The 23,834-nt window shown below is 50.9% G+C and overlaps 1 protein-coding gene across 1 annotated transcript in view; it reads right to left on the bottom strand.

Annotated features, from left to right (window-relative positions):
- Nucleotides 1-357: 357 nt before the first annotated feature.
- The window catches only part of DOCK1 (dedicator of cytokinesis 1), a 498,451-nt gene continuing 474,974 nt past the window's right edge, over nucleotides 358-23,834 (bottom strand). Inside the window, 6 exon segments of the mRNA XM_055346339.1 lie at nucleotides 358-1,516; nucleotides 4,698-4,858; nucleotides 7,484-7,637; nucleotides 10,243-10,441; nucleotides 13,568-13,713; nucleotides 20,516-20,653. Coding sequence (XP_055202314.1) covers nucleotides 1,421-1,516; nucleotides 4,698-4,858; nucleotides 7,484-7,637; nucleotides 10,243-10,441; nucleotides 13,568-13,713; nucleotides 20,516-20,653 — 894 coding nt within the window. The 3' untranslated portion in view covers nucleotides 358-1,420.

Raw genomic sequence — 23,834 nt, 5'->3', positions numbered from 1 at the left:
GCAACACCAGGTGAAACATCGCACCGAACAGAACCCTCTCCCAAGTCAGCAGCTGGAAGGCCTCAAGGGGCAGAAATGCAGCCAGAGAGCCGGGCTGGGCTGAGGGGAGAAAGTCTCAGCGGGCGCTGAGCTCTGCTCTGTGCGTAAGGACGTGCGGACACACAGAGGGAGACAGGTGCTGTCTATCTGGGCCCCACATGACACAACAGAGGTGATTAAGAAAGATGCACACACACATTCGTGCGAGTCACAAAGCTTTTTAAGAAAAAGAGCAACAGCAATGGCATTTATATATGCTTTTTTTTTTTTTTTTTTTTTACATCAAGGGATAAAAACGTAGTATTTGGACACTGGGAATCTTTTTTAAATGGCTTTTTATTTTTTTTGTTGTCAATGGATAACTTTCAAGCCTACTAGAAGAGTATCATGATTATAGTGGATAAAAAAATATAGATTACAGAATAAAAATATTAGGTTATACAAAGTTAGTTGTTCTTGTTTTTTTAATCGTCGTCCACCAACATTGTCAAGACTTTGGAGCTGGGTGTGCGTGGGGGGAAATCAACAAAATTTTATTTTTGTGTATGTGTGTGTTCATACTTCCAGCAGTTAAAAAAATTAAGAACACATACCAAGAATCATTTGTGGACGCCTGTTACACGGGAAGGACCAAAAACATGAACACTTAACTTCTAAGGACCATCATATATACAAACTTCTGTACAGAATGAGGACAGAAAGAAGTCACCCAATTAAAGCCACCGATGTGCTGCAGGCCTTCTCTTTTTAAAAAGAAAGGACGTGTATTTGCTCTCCCAGTGGATCCAGGATTTTTAACGGTGTTTCTACTGCATAAATTAGTAACTGTTCAGTAGCTGAGAAAGAACCCTATTTTAAATTATAGGAAAGGAAACAGGAACTTCCCTGAAAGGGTGGACCTTAACTGCCTGACGGGGGTTGAAGCCACACTTGAGGGCAAGTCACACCCGCAGGAGGAGGGCTGAGGACCCTCCCTTCCAGGGGGAGCTGGGGACCAGCCTCTGGAGGAGCTGAGCACTCGCCACACGGCCTCACGGGCTCACGGCGATGGCCTAACCTCTCCTGCTGCCCGAAACCCAGGGCAAGCGCCGTCTTTGCTCACCTGTCATTTGGCACCAACGGGGGACTTCTGGGCAAGACTTAGGCTCTTAAGACAGACACAGTCAGAGCCCCCACTTTCGATCGTGCTGACCACCGTTCCAGACCCCTATCCACCTTGCTCCCCGATGCGAGAGGCTGTAAGTGAGCTCCTTCTCAGGACAAGCGATTGCACGACAGATGAGACATCATGGGCCCAATGAGGTAATGAGGACGCACGGGAGAAGAGTGGGGAGTGGGGCAGGGGGTGTGCAGCTGCGACCTCCCAGCGGTCCTGCGGCCTTCACTGCACGATTCCGGAGTCCACTGACGTCTGCTTGCGTGTCGTCTTCGGAGGGGGCGGAGGTGGGGTCTTGCTGGGCAGTGGAGGCGGAACATGCTAGAAGACACAGACACAGGACAGGGGCCATGTTACTGGTAATCTAGAGGTAAGGGCCTGAGGGCCTGAGCACCTGGCATAGTGGCCACAAGGGTAAGTTACTCTGCACCCCGGGGTGGGGCCGGCCCTCCCTGTGTGACCCGGGCTGGCAGGGCTGCTGCCCATGGGGCTGGGCAGCTGGCGGCCACAGGCCTCTCTGGCATCTCTGAGCAACTGCGTTTCACAAAGCGCATCGCACATCGGCACAGCCCCTGAGATGGGAAACCACTGCTCTCTGCCTGGCAGTTTTACCTCCCGGGACTATTGATCCAGGTGCCCCTGGAAATGGACTGATTTCAGAACTGGACAGGTTAAGCGGTTAAATGCAATGGTCCAGGAGCAGAGCAGACCAGGGGCCACCCAAGCGGCCTGGCGCTGTCCTTGATGAGGGTCCATGGCCCTTTGCTGGTGCCCCCTGAAGATGTCCCTAAACTGTTCAGGGACAAACAGGCCCTTGGAGAGGCTCTCTGGGGGAGAAGCCCTCCTTTGCTCTTGGAACTGGAAAAGTCGTGGGAGAGAGGGTCAGCCGGGTACCTGTGGCCACTATCCAGGTATCCGCTATCCCGTTTAAGGGCAGTTTTTTTGTCCGGTCTCTTCCAAAACTGCAAACTGAGGGGGATGTTTGAACTCTTTGTGGGGGAAACACATCATATACAGAATGGGTGTGGCTGTGTCTCAATGAAACTATTTACAACAAAAAGTAGCAGGTCAGGACACCTGGGTGGCTCAGTTGGTTAGGCGTCTGGCTCTGGATTTTGGCTCAGATCACCATCTCAGGGCCAGGGGATCAATCCCTGCATCAGGCTCTGCACTCAGCAGGGAGACTGCTTGGATTCGCTCTTCCTCCCCCATGCCCTCCCCTCACATGTGTGCACGCTCTCTCTCTCTGGAAAAGAAAAGGAGAAGGGAGCAGGCTGTCCTTGGTTCCTGGGCCATCATTCATCCTTGGATCCCTACAAATGATTTGACAGTTGCCAAGGTGATAGAAAGACCCCTGCTTAATGAACCTTCCAGGGCATGGATGATGGAGGGCAGTCAGTGGCACCCTCCCGACCACCACAGACACCAGCCCCACATGAGATGCTCTATAAAAAAGTGTGGACCACACAACTGAGTAAGTGAATGAATGAGTGAACGTGGGGAGGAAACGAAGTGCTGAATGAATGGATGGACGGATGAATAAATGAGCAGATGTGCCAGAGGTAGAATGAACCAGAGGGAAATCGCAGAACACTATCACCTAAGCACGGTGGACTCTGTAGCAGCCTCTGCGTGGAGGCTCACGGGAAGCGCAAAGCGAGGAAAGAAGTTTCAAGGACAGGACGGTGACACAGCAGTCTCTCCCCTGTTGACCAACTTTCCTCCCGATTTCGCAGACAAGGAGATGCTAAAGTTGACATAGTGTCTAACACGCGGGAGAGAATCAATCGGGAAAAATAGGACCGAGGTACTGACATTGAGACATTATAAGAAATGAAGTAAAATAATAGTCTCTATGTTTTCTCAAGGTTGGTAAGAACATTTAAAAAAAGACCGAAGCAAACACCTATTTCGAGATGTGATATAACAGGTGCTTCTGGACGTGTGGAAGCCAGGGCGATGGGTCGGAGCGAGCCAGGCAAACATAGACGGGTGCAAGCACGGCGCGGCCGACACCCTCTGTGCCAGGTGGGAAGGTGGCAGGTTTGTCGCCACTAAGTCCAATGACAGGTCAGATCACAGCTCGTAAGGGCCATTTTGAAAGAAATGACAGCTTGACGTGGTGACAACCAGGGACGGGGGTGACTGCAAGCCCGAGGCTGATCAGTGACAGTGGCAGGAGGTATCGATCATCCCTCAAGACAGACGAGCGGTCGGTATCCTACCCCAGCCCCGTAGGGCCTGCGGAGAGGGAGCGCCGCTGCCTCCGACAGGTTGTGACCCACCACGCCATGGGCGTGTCACCGGAACTCACTCTCCTGCTGCAGGAATGATGTTTGTTAATAAGAAACAAACAGCACAGAGACTGGGGTAATGAAATCTAATGGAATTCACGACCCGTTTATAAATGGAGCCGAGGCTCGTCGGGTTCCTTCCTGACCCAACAGCACGTGGCATCAATGTGGCAACAGTCACCTCGAGCGATGTAGCAACAGCGCGGAGATGGTAAAGTGTTGCCCCTGCACTGATCTGTCACCAAATGGATGTGGTCCTATTTCCAAGTTCGGAATTTTCTGTTCACTGGTTCGGGGAGACTCGGGGGACATTCTTACTCTCCCAGCTAAATAAAGGTATGAAAACAGAGGTGTGATCGGTTAACTAAGCTGTTAGGGAAACAACACCCAACCAATGTTCTCACTCGACTCCCTGGGCCTCTTTCCTTCTACCTTAGAGTGAAAAGTGTGTGGGAAAGGTCAGGCCCCCGTTTCGGTGGTTCCAACAAACCATTCCGGCCTCCTGAAAAGCCATCATCGGGTAACGTGGCCCCATCTCCATGGCCGGTCCCCCATCGTGGCATCTCTGGGGACAGAGGGCTGATCTGAAACTACGGCCTCAGAAGGTCAGTCATCCCTTCAGCATCCGAGATGAAGCCTCGCTGCTGTTCTGTGTTTTTACATAAAATCCCCTCTCTTGTCTGCCCCTCTCACAAGAGAAGATAATAAACTCGCAGGACACTCCATACAAAAGCACCCGTAGAAAGAAAGAAAGAAAGGGCTTGTAGGATTTATATTGGTTTTTAAGGTGGGGGGTAAAGTGTGCACACTGATCTCGGCCTGTGGTCAGCCCAGAACAGAGAACCCGTGACAGCAACCTTCAGAACCAGGAGATGAAAGGAACCAGGAGACTCAAAGGAACGTTTCCAGAACTGTCAACTCGTAACCAGACGCACTGGTTTAAACGGCTTTTAAAGACTTTACTGCGGTCGGGCTCAGAGCTTCTCAGGGGCCAGGCTGCCATCCCGTAGGAGCCCAGGCCCCGTCGGTGGGACGGATGATGCTGAACCAAGATCCTGTGGACAGAGTTCTTATCGCTTTGACCTCTTTTGTCAAAACCAGATGTGGGCTGGCCCAAAGCAAGCCCGCCAACATCAGCAAGGAGGGGCTTCCACTCTGTGGAAGGAGAGACTTTAAAAGCCGGTGTTTCGGGTCTCTGGCTGACTTACCCTCTGGTGAGGAGGAGGGGGCGGGGGGGTGGGCGAGCTGATCAAATCCTGGTTTTCCATCAAGTTCCCATAATCTGCCATGCTCCCTTTGAGAGGCAGGGGGGGCGGGACCTCGGTCGTGTCCATCCCCGTCATGCTGGTCATGCCATTCAGCTCCAGACCTGGAAAAATGGGTCAATTTAGAATCAAACGGCCCCACTGAGCCCGAGTGCCCATGGGGCTGCTTCACCTGCTGTCCGGGAGGGGGTAGGGGGCAGAAACGCCTGTCGATGGAGAGACGGAGAAGAGAAGTGAGCTGGGAGGGGTAGAGAAGGTGAAGGGTCAGCTCCCAAGGCACGTTCTAGAAAGAGAATACCAAGTGCCATAAAGACATCTGAAGCTTAAAGGAGCCGTCAATCCACTGTAAAAACAGCCATGCTATCCCCGGGCCCCTACCGACCCCTCCTCGGGCCTCTGTGCGTTGGTGGCGTCTACACAGTGGCTGGACAAGGCCCGTCTACACCCGGCGTGTTCAGAGCGTGGCCAGGTCTCCGCAGCCAGCGTCCTGCGGTTGTTACCTGGACGCCTGCACGACGTGAAAGCCCACAAAGCAGCACACGGCCGGCCAGTCACCCACCCTTCACATCTCTCTCGACAGGAAAACCCACGACCTTATGAAATGAAGTTATTAGCAGTCACGGGCCCTGTGGCTGTTACTTGAAAGCAGCCGAGGGGAAGTACAATTGATTTTTAAAGTGACCTGAAAAACCAGCCAGGTTCAAATGGAAGGAGAATCATTAAGGCGGGAAACTTTCGTAACCCTGGTGGAGACTCTTAGGAAAAATTTGTTTTTCCTTTACATTAGAGGAAAACTGACATCTTTACTGATGGGTCTCTTTGAGGTTTCCCCACTGACCCACTGAATGGGGAGGGGAAAGGCTGCCTGGGGGACCTGAGGGTTTCTGAGGGAGGCTTGCCAGGGAGTCCGGGCCTGTGAGAGATAGAATGACTGCCCTCATGACTTCTTGCTTATTTGTGTCACGGTAAACTACACACAACACACAGTTTGCCATCTTAACCAGAATTCGTTGTATAAATCAGCGGCATTGATTACATTCACGATGTTGGGCAACCATCGCCACTATTGGTTTCCCAGACTCTTTTATCATCTGGAACACACAGTCTGTCCCCATTAAGCAAAGATTGCCCACAAATCCCCCTCCACCCAGCCGGATACCTCGATCTAGTCCCTGTTCAACGAATTTGCGTTTTAGAGCTTTCCTGTAGGCAGAATCACAGAACACCTGTCTTTTATTTCACTGAGCATAATGTGTGAGGTTCATTCGTGATGTGGCCTGTGTCACAGCTCCCTCCATTCCTCTTTGTGGCTGAATAATATTCCATTGTGTGGCTATCTCTTTGGATGCAATGCTTCCTTTATCCAACCATCAGCTGAGGAACGCTTGGGTTGTTTCCACCAGTTGTTACCGTGGAGAATGCAGCTGCGAATGCTCACATACAAGTCCCTGTTTTTACCTCTTTGGGGCGTGGGCTTGGAGCGCACTTGCTGGGGCCTAGGGTGAACCTAGGTTTAACATTAAGATGCAACCGAAGTGTTTTCCACACCGGCTGCAATGGTGCCTGTTTTTAACTATTTAAAGAAAATGGTAAAATATTTTTAGAAAAAGATTCCGTGGTAGTAGTTTAAGGATGTGAAACTGTAACACCCAGTGGCCAGGAAACTGTGTCCTCAGTTAGGCTCATTCATGGCGGCAGCACTGACCACATACCCCCCATATGGTGGTCTCCAGAATGGTCCCTGCCCCTTTTCAGTAAGAACAACAGGTGCAAAGAACAACGGTCCACAGAGCCCCTACCCGGGGCAGAGGATGGAAGGTGGGTTCTCCTGGAATTCCCTGTTCTGTTGCTGCCAGTACTCCCTGCCACCAAGACCTCCCCTCTCTGGAAGGCCTGAATTTAGTGGTGAAGAGTTGATTACCACTGGTTGTGGGTTCAGTAGTGTCCCTCCAAAATTCATGTCCACCCAGAACCCTGGAATGTGACCTTACCTGAACATAGGCGTTTTACAAATACAATTAGTTAAGGATCTCAAGAGGAAATCATCCTCGATTTAAGATGGGTCCTAAAGCCAATGTCTGGTGTCTTTTTAAGAGGTAGAGAGGACCCAGGAGAGTAGGCCACATGAAGACGGAAGCAGAGACTGGAGGGGTACATCTATAAGCCAAGGAAGGCCAAGGATGGTTAGAAGCTACCGGAAGCTAGGAGAGAGGCACGGAACAGTCTTCTCTCTGAGCCTCTGGAAGTAACCCTGTCATCCGGACTTCTGACTTCCGGCCCCCACAAGGGAGAGGAAATAAATTTCTGTTGTTTTAAGCCAACAAGTTTATGGTAATAAGTCATGGAACCCTAAAAGTCAGGCAAAACTAGAAAAATTAGTCATGTGTTTAGCTCTTCAGAACAGCCTGGAAATGCCTCTTCACTTTACGTTCCTCCCAGACACAGGAAGGCCAAGACCCTCGTGTGGCTTGTATCCTATGATACCAAGACGGGGGCTGTCCATGTGCCTCTCATACCTTCCCTGGCTCAAGGAAGGTTCTGGGAGCATGCAGTCCCCCCAGGGAACTTGGGAAGACTGGTTTGCCCAAGTGCGCAGGGGACTCCCTGTACCCGGGGTGCTTGTGAAAACAGCTACAAGGGGAGGAGCGAGCCTAACTTTCCAGCCTCCGGTCAAGGAGGGAGTCACAGAGCAATGCCACGAGTTCCAATGTGGAGAATGTTCCACTCACTCGACTGCAAACTGAAGCTGAGCTTGGCCCTTGGTGTGACTGGAGGCGGCGTTGGCTGGGAGGATGGTGGTGACGGGGACACAGAGAAACGTCTTTCACTTCCAGTGACGTTGATCACCTGGCTCTTCGGTCTCTGGGGCCGCAGAGGACTTATCTACGTTGGAGGAAAGAGCAGAGTTAGGGTCGCCACGGCTGACCTGTGTTCCCCACGATACTCAGTACCTGTTACTACGACCTTACCTGCAAATACGGTCTTCTGCAAATACCTGACCTCCAAAGGAGGTCACGGGACAGGGGGGAGAGGCCCTGACCCAGTATGACTGGTGTTCTTATAAAAAGGGGGAATCTGGCCACAGATACATGTACACAGGAGAATGCCAGGTGAACATGAAGACAGAGATGAGGGCAATGCCTCTAGGAGCCACTGTGTGCCAAATGTTGCTGGGGGCAAGGATGTGAGGGAGGCCTGGGACAGGGCAAATGTGCACGTGGACTGGCGACAGTCCCATCCCGTGAGGCACGTTCTGATGACTCGAGAATAGAAGGGTGCTTTCCTGGTGCCAAGCAAATTGCACCTGGAGGACCCTCGCTCCCACCCCAGGCTCTAAGTCTCAGCTGAAGGTCATGAGATTGTTGATGATGCCACATCAAGCAGGAGGCTGAATCCAGCCCCTTGGGAGTGAGCAGAGGTATAGCCTTTGTGGAAGCTGCGGGGGCCGGGCACGGGGCAGAAAGCCAAGGCCACCCCGGTGGGCCCAGGAACACCAGCCGTGCCGGTGTTGCCTCCAGGAGTGGGGCTGCTGCTCTGACTCCACTAAAGTTGTCTCTGACTTGCCCACCTGCTCCGCCCCGTGGCACCTGGCTGGTTGCAGGCCCATGGAGGCTCGCCTTGGAAACTGCAGGTGTCCGCATGTACTCACAGACCTTGCTGACACCTGTCATCTGGAGAGACAGGTAGCTGGGCTGCCCCGAGAGCAGTAAGCCTGCGCCCAGCAAGAGGTCGGGATTCCCGTCCCCAGAGCCACAGCAGCTGTGGTTATTCTGAGGGTCATCAGAGGCGGACCAGGGGCCGGGTTCTGGGCTCTGACCCTGGTGCGTGCCCGTGGACCTGCTGAAGGCGCTTCAGGCCAGCTGTGGGGGGCCCCACTTTGAGTGAACTCGGCCCATCTTTGCTAGTGTCATTGCAAGCAAACAAGGCCTCGGCAGGGAGGGACACACCTGCATGTGATGGCCAAGTGCCTGGCCCGACCTTCGACCTCTTTTCACACAACTTCACTGTGACCAGCTCTGCCGTGTGGTTCAACTTGTATCAGCTTAAAATGGAGCTTCAATAAAAATATAGGGAAAGACATGCAGAGTATCTGGCACCTGGTAAATATCTCGCGTTTCTGTTAATTCCCCACCCAGTTCTGAGGGTTTGGGACCTGAGCTCTCTATCCTGGGCTTGAGAGAAGGCGACCTCGGCTCGTGTCAGCAAGGTCACTGGCACCCCAGCTTTCCAGAGTCGTGGATGGAGCATGCTGGGAGGCTCATCAGAGACCTCTTCTTCCCATTGCTGAAGGCCCAGCACCTAGGCATGAAGGTCAGCCTCTGGCCAGTCCCCTTCCTGTGCTCTGACACCCCTGGCCACCCTCCTGTGCCTGAAGGCCTTAGCAGGGCATCTGCCTTCCTGAGGGCCATGGTGTGGCTCTCGAATATGCCTTCTGTCTCTGGAGAGCCAAACAACACGCGACCACCTCTCTGAATGGCACGCAGTGTGGGTGAAACGTACCCTTTGAATTGAAGATATAAACAAGCCGGGAAATATAAATATGTCTTATCAAAAGGTGGTCCCATGTGAGCCCTTTTGTCAAGCAACCCTTCAATCACAGCCAGGACAGGTCATGGGCTCCTGCCCGGGGCGGACACATTCCCGGATGCCGTAAGACAAGTGTCCATCGTTTCTAGGGGGAGGTGGCTCTGAGCCCGACTTAACCTCTGAAGCTGACAGCCTGTGAGAGCCTCTCCTTTTATTTTGTTTCCAGTCCACAAATAGCAGGTTCTGAATAAAGTTCACCCTAGAAGCTGCCTGAGCCTCCTCTGAGATGCCCTCGGCCTGCAGCGCTGCTGAGTGCTCCTGTGAGCTGCAGCCCCTCGGCCCAGCCTCAGGCCGCCAGTGTGTGGCACGGGCTCCCCCCCCTTCACACGCCCAGGACTGGGCAGTGACCGAGGCTCCCCGGGAGCGGTTTCTCATGTCAGCTAACTAGCACATGTCAGCTTAAATCCCAGAAAGGCCTTCTGAAACATGGCAAAGACGTCAATGTGGGGCCGATGAGGCAGGAAGGTCAATGCTGGATGCCCGTCCTGCGGGCTGAACCCAGCAGAAGGGGCTTTGGGACTCCCGCTGAGCAGATTCTAATGCGGGGAGTACTGTTTTCAGACGACAGAAGCATTCCTATTCATCTCCTGAGATGTCGGGTTGTGTGTTGGAAGCAAGTTCAACATTGCTGCAGAAATCCTAGAACCACCCAAGTCCCTTTGGGATGGAGGATGAACGCTAAGACAGGTACCTTCCAGAAGGGAAGCTCCGCTCTGAGCCTCTGGATGCCCTACAGCATTGGGTTATACCAGGGAAGGGCCGAGGGGGACCTCAGATTTTCAAAGCAACTATTTTATAGAAAATTCAGTGAAAACCAACTGACAGCTCCACTGGCTAAATATGGAGCAAAGGTAGGTCCCAGGAGCCACCGCAGCGTGGGGCAGGTTCCCTAAGAAATTACCGTCTCTGAAAGAATCACAGCCTCAGACTGCTGCAGGGAAATGTCGGTGGGTTTAAATTCCTTGTCAAATATCTCTTGATGTTTGCTGTTCCTTTTTTCCTTCTTCTTGTCCTTCTTCTCCTTCTCGGGGTCATCCTTGTCCAGCTTGTCTTGGGACCTGGAGTGCATTTTCTTGGGCAGGAGAGGCTCCAGAGCAAACCTAGAAGAAATGGTCCTTTAAATCACTCATGACTTAAGAGGAGAAGAGTTGCTTCACGGCCTGCAGATAAACGTAAACCTGTTCACAGGAACGAAAGGGTGGGCTGGGAGCTGCACAGTCTTACAGGAAAGGAATGATTTATAAAGAGAGGTCAAGGGGGGATGAAGATGCATATTAGCCAGTTGTAACCGACAAGAGATAGAGACAACAGTGGGAAGAAAGAGAACACATCTAGGAGGATGGGGGAGATGTGGAGTCTGAGTGGACAGGACACCCTGACATAAAGGGATTATCGCAGATTCCTGATGGGAGGATGGTATCTGGGGTAGGTTTCAAAAGGGGAGCCCTTGCCTTGTGGAGATTCATACAAAAATATGTACAAATATAATAGGGGAAACAGGCAGATGCTGAAGCAAATAGATTCCTGGTATCTCGATTCTGACCAAGTTCCTACAGCCACCTCAAGATTACAGATATGTCCGCCGCTTCAACTTGGAAGCCTTTTGGATGACTCCGTGAGAAGCAAGCTGATTCCAGCTCGTAGGTACATGGAGATGCCCTCAAATTTTCAGCTGAGCGCTGAGCTAGAAGACCTGGGTTTTGGCTCCACCATCTCCTGAGAAGTCTTGATATCCCTGAACCACTGTGGGCTGGACGTCCCCAGTCTCAAGACGAAAGGAAGACATCACCACCCTGGTGCCTACTGACGCCAATGCACTGGTATAAAAGCAAGTTAATGGTTAGTGCCTCCACTGGGCACTTACCGAGTAAGTGGATCTGGGGCTAGCTCCTAAGGCATGTGTCAAAGCTGAGTGTGCACACACATCTGCATGCAATGGTGGTTTGGTATTTTAATATAAGACTGGGGTGGCAGTGGGGGGGGTGGTCCATCCTGTTTCTATCCTAGTAAATTATATCAGGAGAGAGAAGAAATGATTCCAGTTCTAAGGTTGGAGTTAACATCCTCTGCAGCAGGAAGGAGCTAGGAGGGGGGGCGACCGTGGATAATGGTATGGAAAAGCCTGCAAAACTTTATAAACGTCCAGTTACAAAATAAATACAGCACAACACTGAAGTTAGAGCATACAGAATGTCGTCAATAAAACAAAATAATCCTCAAGATTTTATTCTAGGTTTTGTGGACAATTAACGGAGGGGAAAACAAATAGGAGCAGTGGACATCTTTGAGCTGAAGGGGAAGACCTGCAAACATCTAGGGAGCACACCAAGAGCCAAGAGAAAGGCAGGTTACGTCGAAAATTTTTCACATTATGAGAAGCACCTGCCAACAAGATGAACTTTCTTCTGCACATAACCTGTGCCAATGGGGACCAAAGTCTCATTTTCTCCACATTAATTACGTAGCTAAGGGTGGTAACCCTAGAATGAACAAAAATCTGGATTCTAATAAAGATGCCTTCTAGTTCAAGGATACACAGTGCCTCCTGGGAGAAGGAGGCGTGTGTTCACGCGTCTGGTACACCACACCTCTCTCTAAAACCTCTAGATCAATTTCTACCCTCGCCCCCTGTGTTCTCGGAAATGTAAAAACCTTTTCATAACTAGCTTGGGGATTTTCTTGGGGGAAAGTTGAATTAAATTTCTTTAGCAATCTTGCTCTAAGTGACAAGCACACATGATTTAAATACCTCTAAATTGAGAATTTCCATATGGATTTGGCTTTATAAGCAGCAGACAGTGATAAAAGTTACTGTCAGGAAAAAAAATGTGGGTTTAGCTTTCAATCTTCCATTGGGCCCACCGGTCATTGGCAACAAAGGGCGCTTAGCTGTGAGCTGCGTAAGGCGAAGGATGGAAAACCAAATGAAATGGGGTTGTACAAACACAGAACTGCAAACTCAACATTAAAATAATTAGTGGTCGTTCTCTGTTTAAATTGCATGACACGTTCTTGTTGTTTAATTTGAGCAAACTTTACATATTTGCTGCTCAAAACCACAAAAACAATTATTGATACCTTTTAGCACTCGAAGGTAAAGCAAGAGATCCAGTGGGAGCTCAACCCAAACTAACCAGTCTATTAGCTTCTTGCTCCGCTTAGTCACTTTGTGCTGTTGGGTCTCCAAAGAGGTCTTGTAGAAAAAAGGTGGCCCTGCTGGCCGTCAGGCAAGCCGACCGCGTGAGACAGTGCTGCGTGGGCGCGACACCATGCAAGTGAGCCGGGGATGAAAAGTAGGAGCCCCAGCCAGCAAGGAACGTACTATACTCCGTCCAGAACGTCCAGAACTGAATGAACACTCACTGCAGGTTTTAAAATCTGATGGAAATCTTACCCAAATAATTTTTTCTCAAAAACTCACAAGATCCTGAAAGTCATACTGGGTGCTAGAGTTACAAAGTCTTGGAGGGTTTCAGTGTCTTTTTTTTCTTTTCTTTTCTTTTCTTTTCTTTTCTTTTCTTTTCTTTTCTTTCTTTCTTTCCTTTCTTCTTTCTTTATTTTTCTTTCTTTCTTTTTCTTCCTTCCTTCCTTCCTTCTTTCTCTTTCTTTCTTCCTTCCTTTCTCTTTCTCCCTTTCTCTCTCTCTTTCTCTTTCATTCCTTCCTTCCTCTCTCTTTCTTTTCTTCCTTTCTTTTCTCTTTCTTTCTTTTTCTTTCTCTCTCTTTCTTTCCTTCCTTCCTTTCTTTTCCTTCCTTCCTTCCTTTCTTTTTCTTTCTTTCTCTTTCTTCCTTTCTCTTTTCTTCCTTCTTTCCTTTCTTCCTCTTTCTCTCTCTTTCCTTCCTTCCTTTTTTCTTTCTTTCTCTTTCTTTCTTTCTTTCTTTCTTTCTTTCTTTCTTTCTTTCTTTCTTTCTTTCTTTTTCTTTCTTTCGATTTTATTTACTTATTCATGAGAGACACACAGAGAGAGGCAGAGACACAGGCAGAGGGAGAAGCAGGTTCCCTGCAGGGAGCCCGATGCGGGACTCGATCCCAGGACCCCAGATCATGCCCCGAGTGCAAGGCAGACACTCAATCACTGAGCCCCCCAGGCATCCCAGAGCTTCAGTTTCAAAGACAGTTTCAATTTTTTAAAAAAAATTCCTCAAGTTGGGATCAAATAAACCCAGGGCCCGGGTGGCTCCTCACAAGACCTTCCAAGCCCCTTCCCTGCTACTGAGTCGTACTCACCCATCCGAGCCTGGCCTGGAAGGGGTGCTGTCTGATGAGAGGGATGACACGGAGGCCACCGACAGAGGCCGGGATGATGAAGGCATCGTGAAGGATCGGACCATGGACCGGGGACGGTTGCCTCTTCTGTCATCCAGACTTGAAGGCTGACAGAGAGAGAGAGAGAGAGGGAGGGAGGGAGAGAAAAGGAGAGAGAGAAGCTTGTTTGATGCTCTTGTGCCAAAAGATATCTGCCTGGATTGGTCAGACTCTTGGGGCCAAGTGGTCTTAGCAGCCTGGATTCTAGACCAAAATCTTCCACACTTTATGAGCAGTGCATATTCTTATTCAGAGTTAAAGATGAAAATGATGGTTATTTCAGGGCTTTTTGAAATCTTACCTGATATTGTGAAAAATATCACAACTTTCCCATTTTTTTAAAAATCTTAAGTGCAGTTTTCTTTACCAACAACCTGTTCCAAAGCCATCGTAGAATGTCCTGACCACAAAATCTATAGAGTAGCAAGATCATTCGATGAACTTTGCACATCTCTGCGTGTGGATAACCCACGCAGATCACCAAAATACAAGGATGTGTCTGATTGAATTTCTCTAGAGTAAAAGAATTTGCCCCTGATGCTTAATTAAAGATGGATTTGCTCCCCTGCCAGTGACTGGTACGGTGAGCTAGATGAAGCCACGGCTGGAGCTGCTCAAGCTCCTCTTCCCGGTCAGCGAGTGACCTAGAGATGCATTCTGGAGAAACATGGTCTCTGGACAGAGTTTTCCATCCTCTCTTTGATATCATCCAAACACGAGTCACTGGAACAGAGCTCGTGTCATTCTCTAATTACCTGGAAAATGCTAGTGTACCTGCGCCCCAAGACCAGCTGCCGCAGAAGCTCCTTCCTTTAACCGGAGGATGGAGGCACATCCTCCCAGCCTCACACCACCAAAGCTGGCCCTCGGGCAATCACCCGTACACGACGTGCTCGGGACCATGGCTGGTTACACAGCCAACACCACTTCCACATCTGAAAAGTGGGCCTGTTTCTTAAATAAGTGTTTTGCACTGGAATACTACTCGATCTGCATGCTCACGACGACAGAAAAACAGCTTAAAGCAGGAGCTGGTAAACTTTTTCTGTGAACGGCCAGATAATAAGTATTTAAGGCCACAAGGTCTCCATCTGCACTGCTCAGCTTGGCCACTGCAGCATGAAAACAGCCAGGGACAATACAGAGATGGGGGAGGGCAGGGATGCTGTGCTCTCATAACACCGGTTTTACAAAAAGGCCAGTGGGCCACAGTGTGCCAACCACTAGTTTGAAGCCTCATGTCACTGGAATCTGCCGGCATGGAGGGCAGGTCTTGGGTTTGGCACCAAGGAAGGTGCCACTGAAGACTTTTAAGGAGACGGCCCTTGTCATTAACTGGCCTTTTATGAGGAAACGAAGCATACATTAGTCCAATTTGTGGAAATGTTTCCTGTACAAAATCTAGCAACTCAAAGTCTACAGAAGGCTCCTCTCGGCCTTTCTGAGACACGTGTAGACAGGAGGCCAAGGCCTGGCTCTCTGATGCACAGCTCTCATCTCAGCGTCTCGGCTGGGCCTCCAACTGTTCCACGTCCCAGTGCTCCTGACACTGGCAGGGCCCTGACCCCCTCATCTGCCACCCCGCTCGGCCACCGCTCTTCCCTCTGGCATCTCTGTGGGACTCAGCCCCTCTTCACACTCTGAATGAGACGGCCGGCAGCCTCTGCCTTGTGGCCCACACTACCCCGTGCCATCTCTTCCACAGCAGCTTGGAGGTGGGCACGTGGACACCCACCTACCAGACCCGGAGGTGCTGCCTTCCTATCTCCCCCTGCGACAGCCGCGGCCTTCACCTCCACCTGTCTTTCTGGACCTGGCAGTGGTGGGGGGTGGCAGGGGAGCAGCAGGGCAGACAAGCAGCTACCACAGGGTCAGGTGATCTCTGCGGTCGGGAACGTGCCGCCTCTATATCCATCATCTACTAGGCACATGGAGACGTCGTAGCATTCAAGGACATGCAGCTGAGCACCTAGCAGAGAAGAAATGTGACCTGACACCCGGGTGCTGTGAGTCCCACTCCCTGCCTGATGGTTTCCATGTGAGCAGTGCAAGTGTTGAGTGCGCAGGGGCAGAGGAGGGAGCTGGTCATGGACAAGGAGGTGGAGAGGCCGAGCAAGCACCACCTCACTCCAGCTCCTGGAAAGGCTCAGAAGACCCTGAACATCCTACCTGTGGCCACAAAGCCTGGTGGTGTCCCTCAAGAGGCAACCTTGAGTCTTGGGTGGATGTATGGATTGGGAAGAATAAAGGGGAGGGGGTGGCAGGTGCAGGGCTCTGGCCGAGGAGGGACAGAAGCCACTCTTGGGTCCCACACAGGGCACGCTTTGGGCCATTTGTCTTACAATTCCTTCTTGACTGAGCAGAGCCTTGAGAAATTGAAGAATTGGGACTTCTTTTTTTTTTTTTCTTTCATCTGAAGCAATCTGAGTTTCTCCCAGCCATGACAGGTGTGGCTCGAGCACCAGGACACCGTGAGTGAACGATGTCTCTGTGTCCCAGCATCAGGGCTGGCAGGGGTGGGGGGTGGGGCAGGTAGGACTAGACTAGAATTTTGGCTCTGGCACCAACAATGTGACCTCGCATAACATATGGAACCTGTCTGTGCCTCAGCTTCCTCTGGAGCACACAGGGAATCATCATCCCACCACGAGGCTGGTGTGAGGACGAAATGGGATGACGCAGGTGGAGCCCACAGGCCTTGGCACGCTCTGCCGGTAGCTCCCCATGTCCTTGCTGGTGTCATTATAACGGCCTGAAGCAAACACTCATTTTGGCTCTTACCAGAAGTGAGCCCTGTCCGACCCCAAAGGCTCTGACACGTGTCGTGTCCTTGTCTTACAGTTGAGCCCAAAAGCCTCCCCTTGACCCCCACGCGAGTGGATCTGAGCGGGGTGGGCAGAGCTGAATTTTAATGGTGGCGACCAGTGTTTTATGGGGTAGGATGAGAAGCAGGTAGGTTTCCTAGTTTTCTGGAAGTGTTCTCCAAATGCTGTAGCACAAATGCCAGGTGTGGGCGGCAAATCCAGAGGGTGACATGCTGGCCCCTGGGAAGGGCTGCATGGGGATGTGGGCCCCTGGGGATGTGGGCAGGCCCGTGGGGAGAGTGTGTGCATGCTGTTAGGAGCCTGACCTCATCCTTCAGAGGCCGCAAACACAGCATGGAGCTGGGGATGGAAGGACCCGAGGTCACAGGGTCAGCCCTGCTTCTCCCACAGAGGCTCAGCACCATGACCGCTCCCGTGAGCCTTGTGAGCCAAGTCCTCTCCCTGGTGAAGCACTCCACTGAACACGAGCACACAGAACCGGGGAAGCTGGACTTCTCCCCGCAGGTAGGGGCTATCACGTCAGCCTCCGGAGCAGCCTCTGGGGGACCCCAGGGTTCCACGGATCCTGATATGACAACCATATGAATGGCTATGGAGGAAGGGCTGGAGAGGGAGATCTTGGAGGCAGGAGGGGCCTCCGGGACAGCAGAGGTGATGAGGTGAAGCACAGGGTGCGAGGCATGAAGGATGCCTGGTGGCTTTCTCATCCGCTGACCGGTGAGGGCTGTGCCGTCAGCCAAGGAGGGCAGGGAGGGAGTCAGTGTGCCTTTCTTGGGCATGTCAGCAGGGGGCTGAAGGGGCTCTGGGGAGGAGTCGGGAGGGAAGCAGCCTCAGAGGGAGAGGATGCATAAAGTGATGACGTGGACGACAGAGAAGGGGTGGACCCTGGCGAGGTTTTCTTGCTCCTCAATGGACTTCAAGGAAGAGGAATAGTAACTGCATGAGAAACATGGAAATTGTTTCTAGGAGCTTTAAGTCGAACACAAGCCTCCCGTGTGCCGCCAGTGAAGACACAGGGGCTGGTGCTGAATGCAGCTGCAGCAGGTGCTCATGTCCTCTTGCTCAGGGATCCCGGGGTCTGCATTCATCACTCCCTATGCATCTGGAGGGGCTGGGCTGTGAGCTTTTTGCCCGGGAGCGGTGGCCCCTAGAGCCCCGGCACAGGCAAGGTCAAGGCCAGCGGGAAGGGCGCCAGGTCTGGGGGAGCCGCCTGTGGATTAAGAAGTCCAAGGGTGTCCACATCTTCTGCTTCTATCTATGGCTCTGGCTGGATCCGAAAAATTGACAAAATGGTTTATGTCTCTTCTATGGGGTTTTTATTTTTAAATCCATTTTTTTTTTTAACAGGATGATACTGTATTGCTTTTCAAAGTATTCTGAGATGTTTGCAAGTTTTCAGAGTAGATAAGGCAGAAAAGGCTCACACCAGACTGCTTTTTATTGCCACATTTCTCAGAGCATGACAGGGGCATCTGCCTGTCTCTCTGCTCAAGGGACGCGGGCTGCAGAGCCTGCCTCTAGGATCCCAGGATGGAGGACGCGGGAAGGGAACCCCAGGAAAGAATGCAGCCAGGGGGAGGAAATGCCCCTCTGTTCCTGGATGGTCCTCCCAAGAAGCCTGCCCAGCCCCTAGGTGCCCTGGCTGCCCCTACAGAGAGGCGGGCAGCGCGGTGGGCGTGATGTCTCAGGCTGTGGTGGAAACCACTAATCCCCGGCCAAGGATGGCTGCGTCAGAACAGGGGAAACCTGTCCTTCAGGAGGAAGCCACCCTCGCCACCCCCGCAACGGCCCTGCCTCCCGCCCTTGTGTTCCCTCTCCCCGTGTCCGGCAGCAAGCACCCGCACAAGCAATGCAATCCCAGCAGAGAAGGGAACACGAAGGATGCTTGGTGAGCCAGATGGGTTTCTGTCGTTTTGAAATACAAATCATACGAGTGATAAAAGAGGAAGTCTTTCACTTAGTCCAAAAACCTTGAGATCTCCAAAGTTCATTTCTCAGACTTCAAGGTGGTGCAAAACTTTGGAGGAGACGTATGCCCGTGCACTTCGAAATTCTGGCCACTCGACTCTGAGCTATAGTGAGTTGCAGGCCCCGAAGTGACCAAGCACGGCCCCAGGGTTCTGGCTGGCCCTGAGGGTCCTCCAGCGCAGCTGGCAGGAAGGCACCCTGCTCCTCAAGCCTGGCCCCCTGGAGCAGCTCCCCACATGCGAGTTTTCAGACCACAGCGGAGGGGTTGTGTTCTCTTGGCTTTGTCAGGTTTACACCCTGCTAGTGATACATTGAGAAACGGGAGCCCAGCACAGTGGGCCAGGGGGCAGGGTGGGCCAGCACGGAGTGCAAGAAAACCCAGTTAGCCCCTTTCTGGGGGGCTCTCTGTCCCTCCTGAGCCTCTGATCACATGCACAAGAGAAGCAAAAGCTTTGCCGTGTAAATTAGTGTAGTGGCTAAAAGCACAGCCTTGGAGGTAGACTATCAGGGTTCGAAGTCCACCAGTGGCCGCAGTGGCCACTGCGAGGGTGGGACCTCATGTCCCCCTTCCCATCTGTAAAATGAGGATGACCACAGTGCCTCCTTCACAGTGGTAAGTGGATTAAGCAGGTTCGTATTTGCAAAACACTTGGAAAGGTCCCTGGCATATGGCAAGCACTTAAATTAGTGTTTGCTAAGTGAGAGAAATGTGTGAAAAAAAAAAAAGAAGTGAGTTCAACAGGAAGAGCAACAGAGAACTGTAGGGAACAGCAGACAGATGGCATTGGGCCGAAAAAGAACCCAAAATGGTGCCCTACATTGGACACCTGGTTCTTTAGGAAGGAGAGAAAAGTGTTGTGCGACATGAGCAGCAGAGCACCTTCCTACAGCACGCCTTTCATTTGCTCATTTGCAGGAAGACGGAAGCCATGGGGGCCCTGACCCTCTTCATGCCAAGGGCTGGGATTCTAGATTGGAAGGCTTCTAGTTTGGAAGGCTTTTTGTCACATTATTGCTTTCCTCTGAACAACAGGGAGAGGGGGCCTTGAGTCATCTGCTGTGCCTGACGTCTCCAGAGTCCAGGCACAGTCATGGTCAGGACCCACCAAGGCTCCCGGAGACCCTAAGGAGAGAGCTGCACACCACCGCAGTGGCCTCGTCCCCATGTTGCTAAGACATGGCTCATGAACAGCCTCCCAGGCCTCCGCAGGGCTCATACCACCAGATATTTTGTGTCATTACCTAGCAGAAGCCACTCTTTTATCATGATCTTGATCCCACAGTCCCTACTCAGAAACTTCCACAAACGCTTAACAAAAGCCCGGTTCTGCTCTTATTCCAGAGCAAAACTTCCTGCCCCAGACCGCCATTCCAGGCTCTTGGGGGCTGAGCACCTTTACGGCTCCTCTTGTGATTTCTCCTCTGTCCAAGGCATGGCTATGTCCGCAATGGCCTCTGGCCTGGATTCGAATTCTGGCCTCCCAGCCTTTGCCGGGTGAGTCCTTTGTCCCTACTCCTCCCCGGATTGTCTCCAGCTTACCTTTCTTGGCCCAGACCAATGACCACTGCTGTAAGATGTTAGTCTTTGCTAACACTTTCAGGTCTCAGTAACCCACAGCAACTCTCTCCAATGACTGGGACTTTGGACCGGACCTAGGCTCCAGGTCTGCCTTAGGACACATGAGTGCCGTTGCCCTGTGCGACACCTAGCCCTCTGTGTGTGGTATATGGCTGTAGGGGTGGCCCCTACGGCCAGCCAAGCTTGAGTCACACGGGCCTCTGCGCGGTTTCTCTGTTGCCTCACCAGATTAAGGATAGGCTGTCCACAGCAGGTGAGCAAGGTGTGTGGTGATCAAGCAAACGCATGAACGCTGACTCACCCTGACATTTCCAATTATTGGAGGAGGTTGCTGGTTTACCGGCAGATGGACTTCTGAGGGTGCCGAAGCCCTTCGAATCCCACTTCCCTAGCAGGTGTCACATATAACATCTAACTCACTCTGCCTGTGAGCCTGTCCCAGTTGGACAGTGTGACGCAAAGGCACCCACCTCCCCTTCTGCAAGGCTTCCCCCTTACCATGGTTCGGACACCATATTGCTTTTCCACTTTTTCCTTGAGCTGTTTGAAACAGGCTTCCATTCTCTCATGAAAGGGCCTCAGTGCTTCTGTGACTTTGTCTCCATGAATCCTGATCCCTTCAGCCAAAAATGGAATCTGAAAAAGATAGCAGTCAACACTCCTTATTTCCTGGTTAATGGTCTAGAGAGAGGAGCGCACACCAGGCAGAAAGTGGCGCTGTGCGCAAAATGCAACGGCTTTGTTTCCAAATCAAACCGTGAATCAAACTCATCAGCAGGCACATTACCCCCAAAGACCAAAATGTTCAAATTAAAATCATTTGTGTTTTAAATTGGACACGTTTAGTGCAGTGCTCAGCGCACGATGGCCACTCGGTGACTTTGCCTGACTCCCATTGGTCGACCAATCCCAGAATAGACTCATCTGTGCTTTCCACGTGAATTCGGGAAGAACTGCGGTTCTGAATTGGTTTAGCTGTAACTTGATCTATTAGCAAAGGGTCATGTCACAGTGCAAAGGGTTTGTTTGTTTGTTTGTTTTTTTAGCCCAGGATATTGCCTTTATAGGCAATTGAGAGCCCTATTCTAAAGCTTAAAAATCTGATTATTTGTGATCTATAGTCCTGAAGGATCTTCTTATTTGGAAAGGAAAACCAAATTTATTCTTCCTTAAAACTAAAAATAATCACTTCTCTGCCAACACTGCTGTCACAAAATATCCATGCCAACACTTCACTTCCAAGCGCGGAGATGTAGCTGACCTTTAAAAGCGTCGCAGGGAGACATTTTCATTCTCCAGCCCCAGAGACCCTCGAGCACTGCTCTGGGAAGAGGTTGGGCGGGTGGGGTGGTCTAGGAGGGCTTTCTTTCTCCAGCTTCTGCTCTCCCGCAACGCTCGGACCAGGAGTTAGACATTCTTCAATGCAATCAAGCTAAGAGGCTTCCTCTTAATAATTTATAATTAAATCAAAATACTGATTAAAAACAGATTTCCCTAATACAACAGAACACCAACCTCAATGAGCAGATTTATTAGGGAGAAGGATAATAAGTACACAATTGAATTTCATGTGAACAAATTCAAGAAATCTTATCAAGATGAATCAATGCATAGAATGTATTTGGTTGCCATTTATAGCATGCAGCTGTTGCCTCTTGTGGTCTCCAGGGAAAGAGGGAAGGAGTGAGTGTTCCCATGTCACAGCCCACCCAGCCTGCCCTTGGGCTGCTGGGCACAAAGCTTGTTTTGCTGACAGTTGGGCCTACACCTGAGTATCCCCTTCCGGGTGGTCACCGCCAAAAGGACAGTGTGCAGGTGAGATTTCACGATGGCTGAGATGTTTTAATATTTCATATGAATTACTCTTGCAGATGGCAGCTTCCCCAGAGCTGGCCGCAGCATGGTCGGGTACAACAGTAGAAAACGCTCACTCTAATCCTTTTGCTTCCTGAGTTCTGCTTTGGGGCACGGCACAGGCAGGCTGGGGGCAGTTTTTGGTGGGACGCTCTCTATCTAGTGTGAAGGCGAGGATGGGGATGCTGCCTCAAGGTTAAAACAGAGCCACTTGAGATCCTGCAAGCATTTCCTTGTAGAATGGACCTTCTTCAAATATACAGTATGCAGTCTAGATGTCTCTGCAGTTTTTGTTGGCTTGATTAAAAGCCTTAATTGGCCAGATTCTCCGACATCAAAGACGCCACTTGCTGGACTAAAGTTAAGACCATTTGGTTTGGGTCCCTGGTACTGCGTGAACTGAAAGCTGGCAGGTGAGATTTCTGGGGTATGAGAACTGACCACTTCAACAGGTGCCTGACGTTGTCAGATGCAACCTTTTTCTAGGAAGGGATCTTGCCTCTGTTCTATGAGTAGGGGTGACCACAGCTACGCACAGCCAGATGCTCTGTGCCAACACTCCAACACATTGGGTGCTTAATATACAAACACCAGCCATGGAATGAGGCCTGAAGTGATCTCTGGGGACCCCATAGTTCAGCGGGTTCCAACCTGGATGGGCATCAGAAACTCCCAGGCAGGTTCCTCAAACCCACCCCGGGAGCCCTGATTGGCGCTGGGGTAGATCTCAGGAATCTGCATTTCTTAAAAGTTTCCCAGAGCCCAGAGAGGGGCGAGGGAGAGGGAAGAGACATTCCCAAAGTCACACCTTGAGTTGTTCAAGGTGAGCACGCAGCCTGCTCTCGAAAGACGCCCTTCTAAGCAGCGGTGCCTTATGTGAAGTCTCCTACTCTGTGGCCCCTGCACAAATTCATGGCCTGCCAGCAGCACAGAACATTTGGAAGCACTGCTCAGTGCTCTAGGAGCACCAACCCCGGTGACAATGGCCACGCCTGTCATCAGCTGGCGATGATGAGTGGGTCTGATCTTTTATCTTTGTGCATTTCAAAAGAGAAATAGGTACACAACACAGCGGTTTAGTGGGAGTCTGTACAGATTCATCTTTGGACGTTGGCAGTGCTGCTCCACAAGACAGCTGCCATTTGGGCAAGGACAGAGCTCGGCCTTTGAGGAAGGCGCTGGGGCTCCTCTGACTTGGTGTCAGCTGTAAACCCAGAAGAGGCCCCATGTCGCCTGCACCACTGGCTCCCAGCTGGGAGGGGCAGGTCCGCACCCCCCTGGTTTGGGGGTGCCAAGAGCAGAGTGAAGAGCTGCCTAGAACTTAACCCGCCTTCGCAAACGATTTCAGCACCAGGCTATGCTTACTGCACATCACTGATGGAAACTCTGCCAACGAGCCCTTGGGATTCCCAAGAGAAAACCTCACTCTGTCCTGATGGAGTTTCCAGAAAAAAACCCAAACCAAACAAACTAACAAACGAAAACATAAGACAACATCCTGATAACCCCAAACTCCTTAATTTTAATGACCGTAGGACTCAATCACTGATACTAAAATATGGGTTTCCAAACATTTGCAAATGAAAGTGAAATCACAGGTAATGTTTTGAATATGTATTTTTCATCACTCTTTGATTTAATGAAGTTGCTAGAAAATGGATTCTTTCAGCTTTCCTGTGAGCTGCTTTAAAATTCATCCTTTAATATAGTTATTAGGGGTGATGACATAGTGCTGACATAAAGTTCTCTCTGGGGAACAAATTATTTTCCTCTGTAGGACTTGAAACTCTTAAAATCCAATTTGCTGTAAAAGCTTACAAGAAAAAAAAAATCAATACAACTTTTGCAGACCAAACTAGTTTTTGTGTGGCAATGATTTTATAGCCTTCAATGGAGTCTTGAATTCTGTACTCTTTGGTTTCTACATCTAAAATGGAATCACTAGGACTTTTAAACTCTCTGG

Source organism: Nyctereutes procyonoides, unplaced genomic scaffold (assembly GCF_905146905.1).
Source record: "Nyctereutes procyonoides isolate TBG_1078 unplaced genomic scaffold, NYPRO_anot_genome, whole genome shotgun sequence".
In the NCBI taxonomy this organism is placed as follows: Eukaryota; Metazoa; Chordata; class Mammalia; order Carnivora; family Canidae; genus Nyctereutes; species Nyctereutes procyonoides.
Note: the sequence above shows the minus strand (reverse complement) of the source record. Positions and strands in the feature narration are given on the sequence as shown.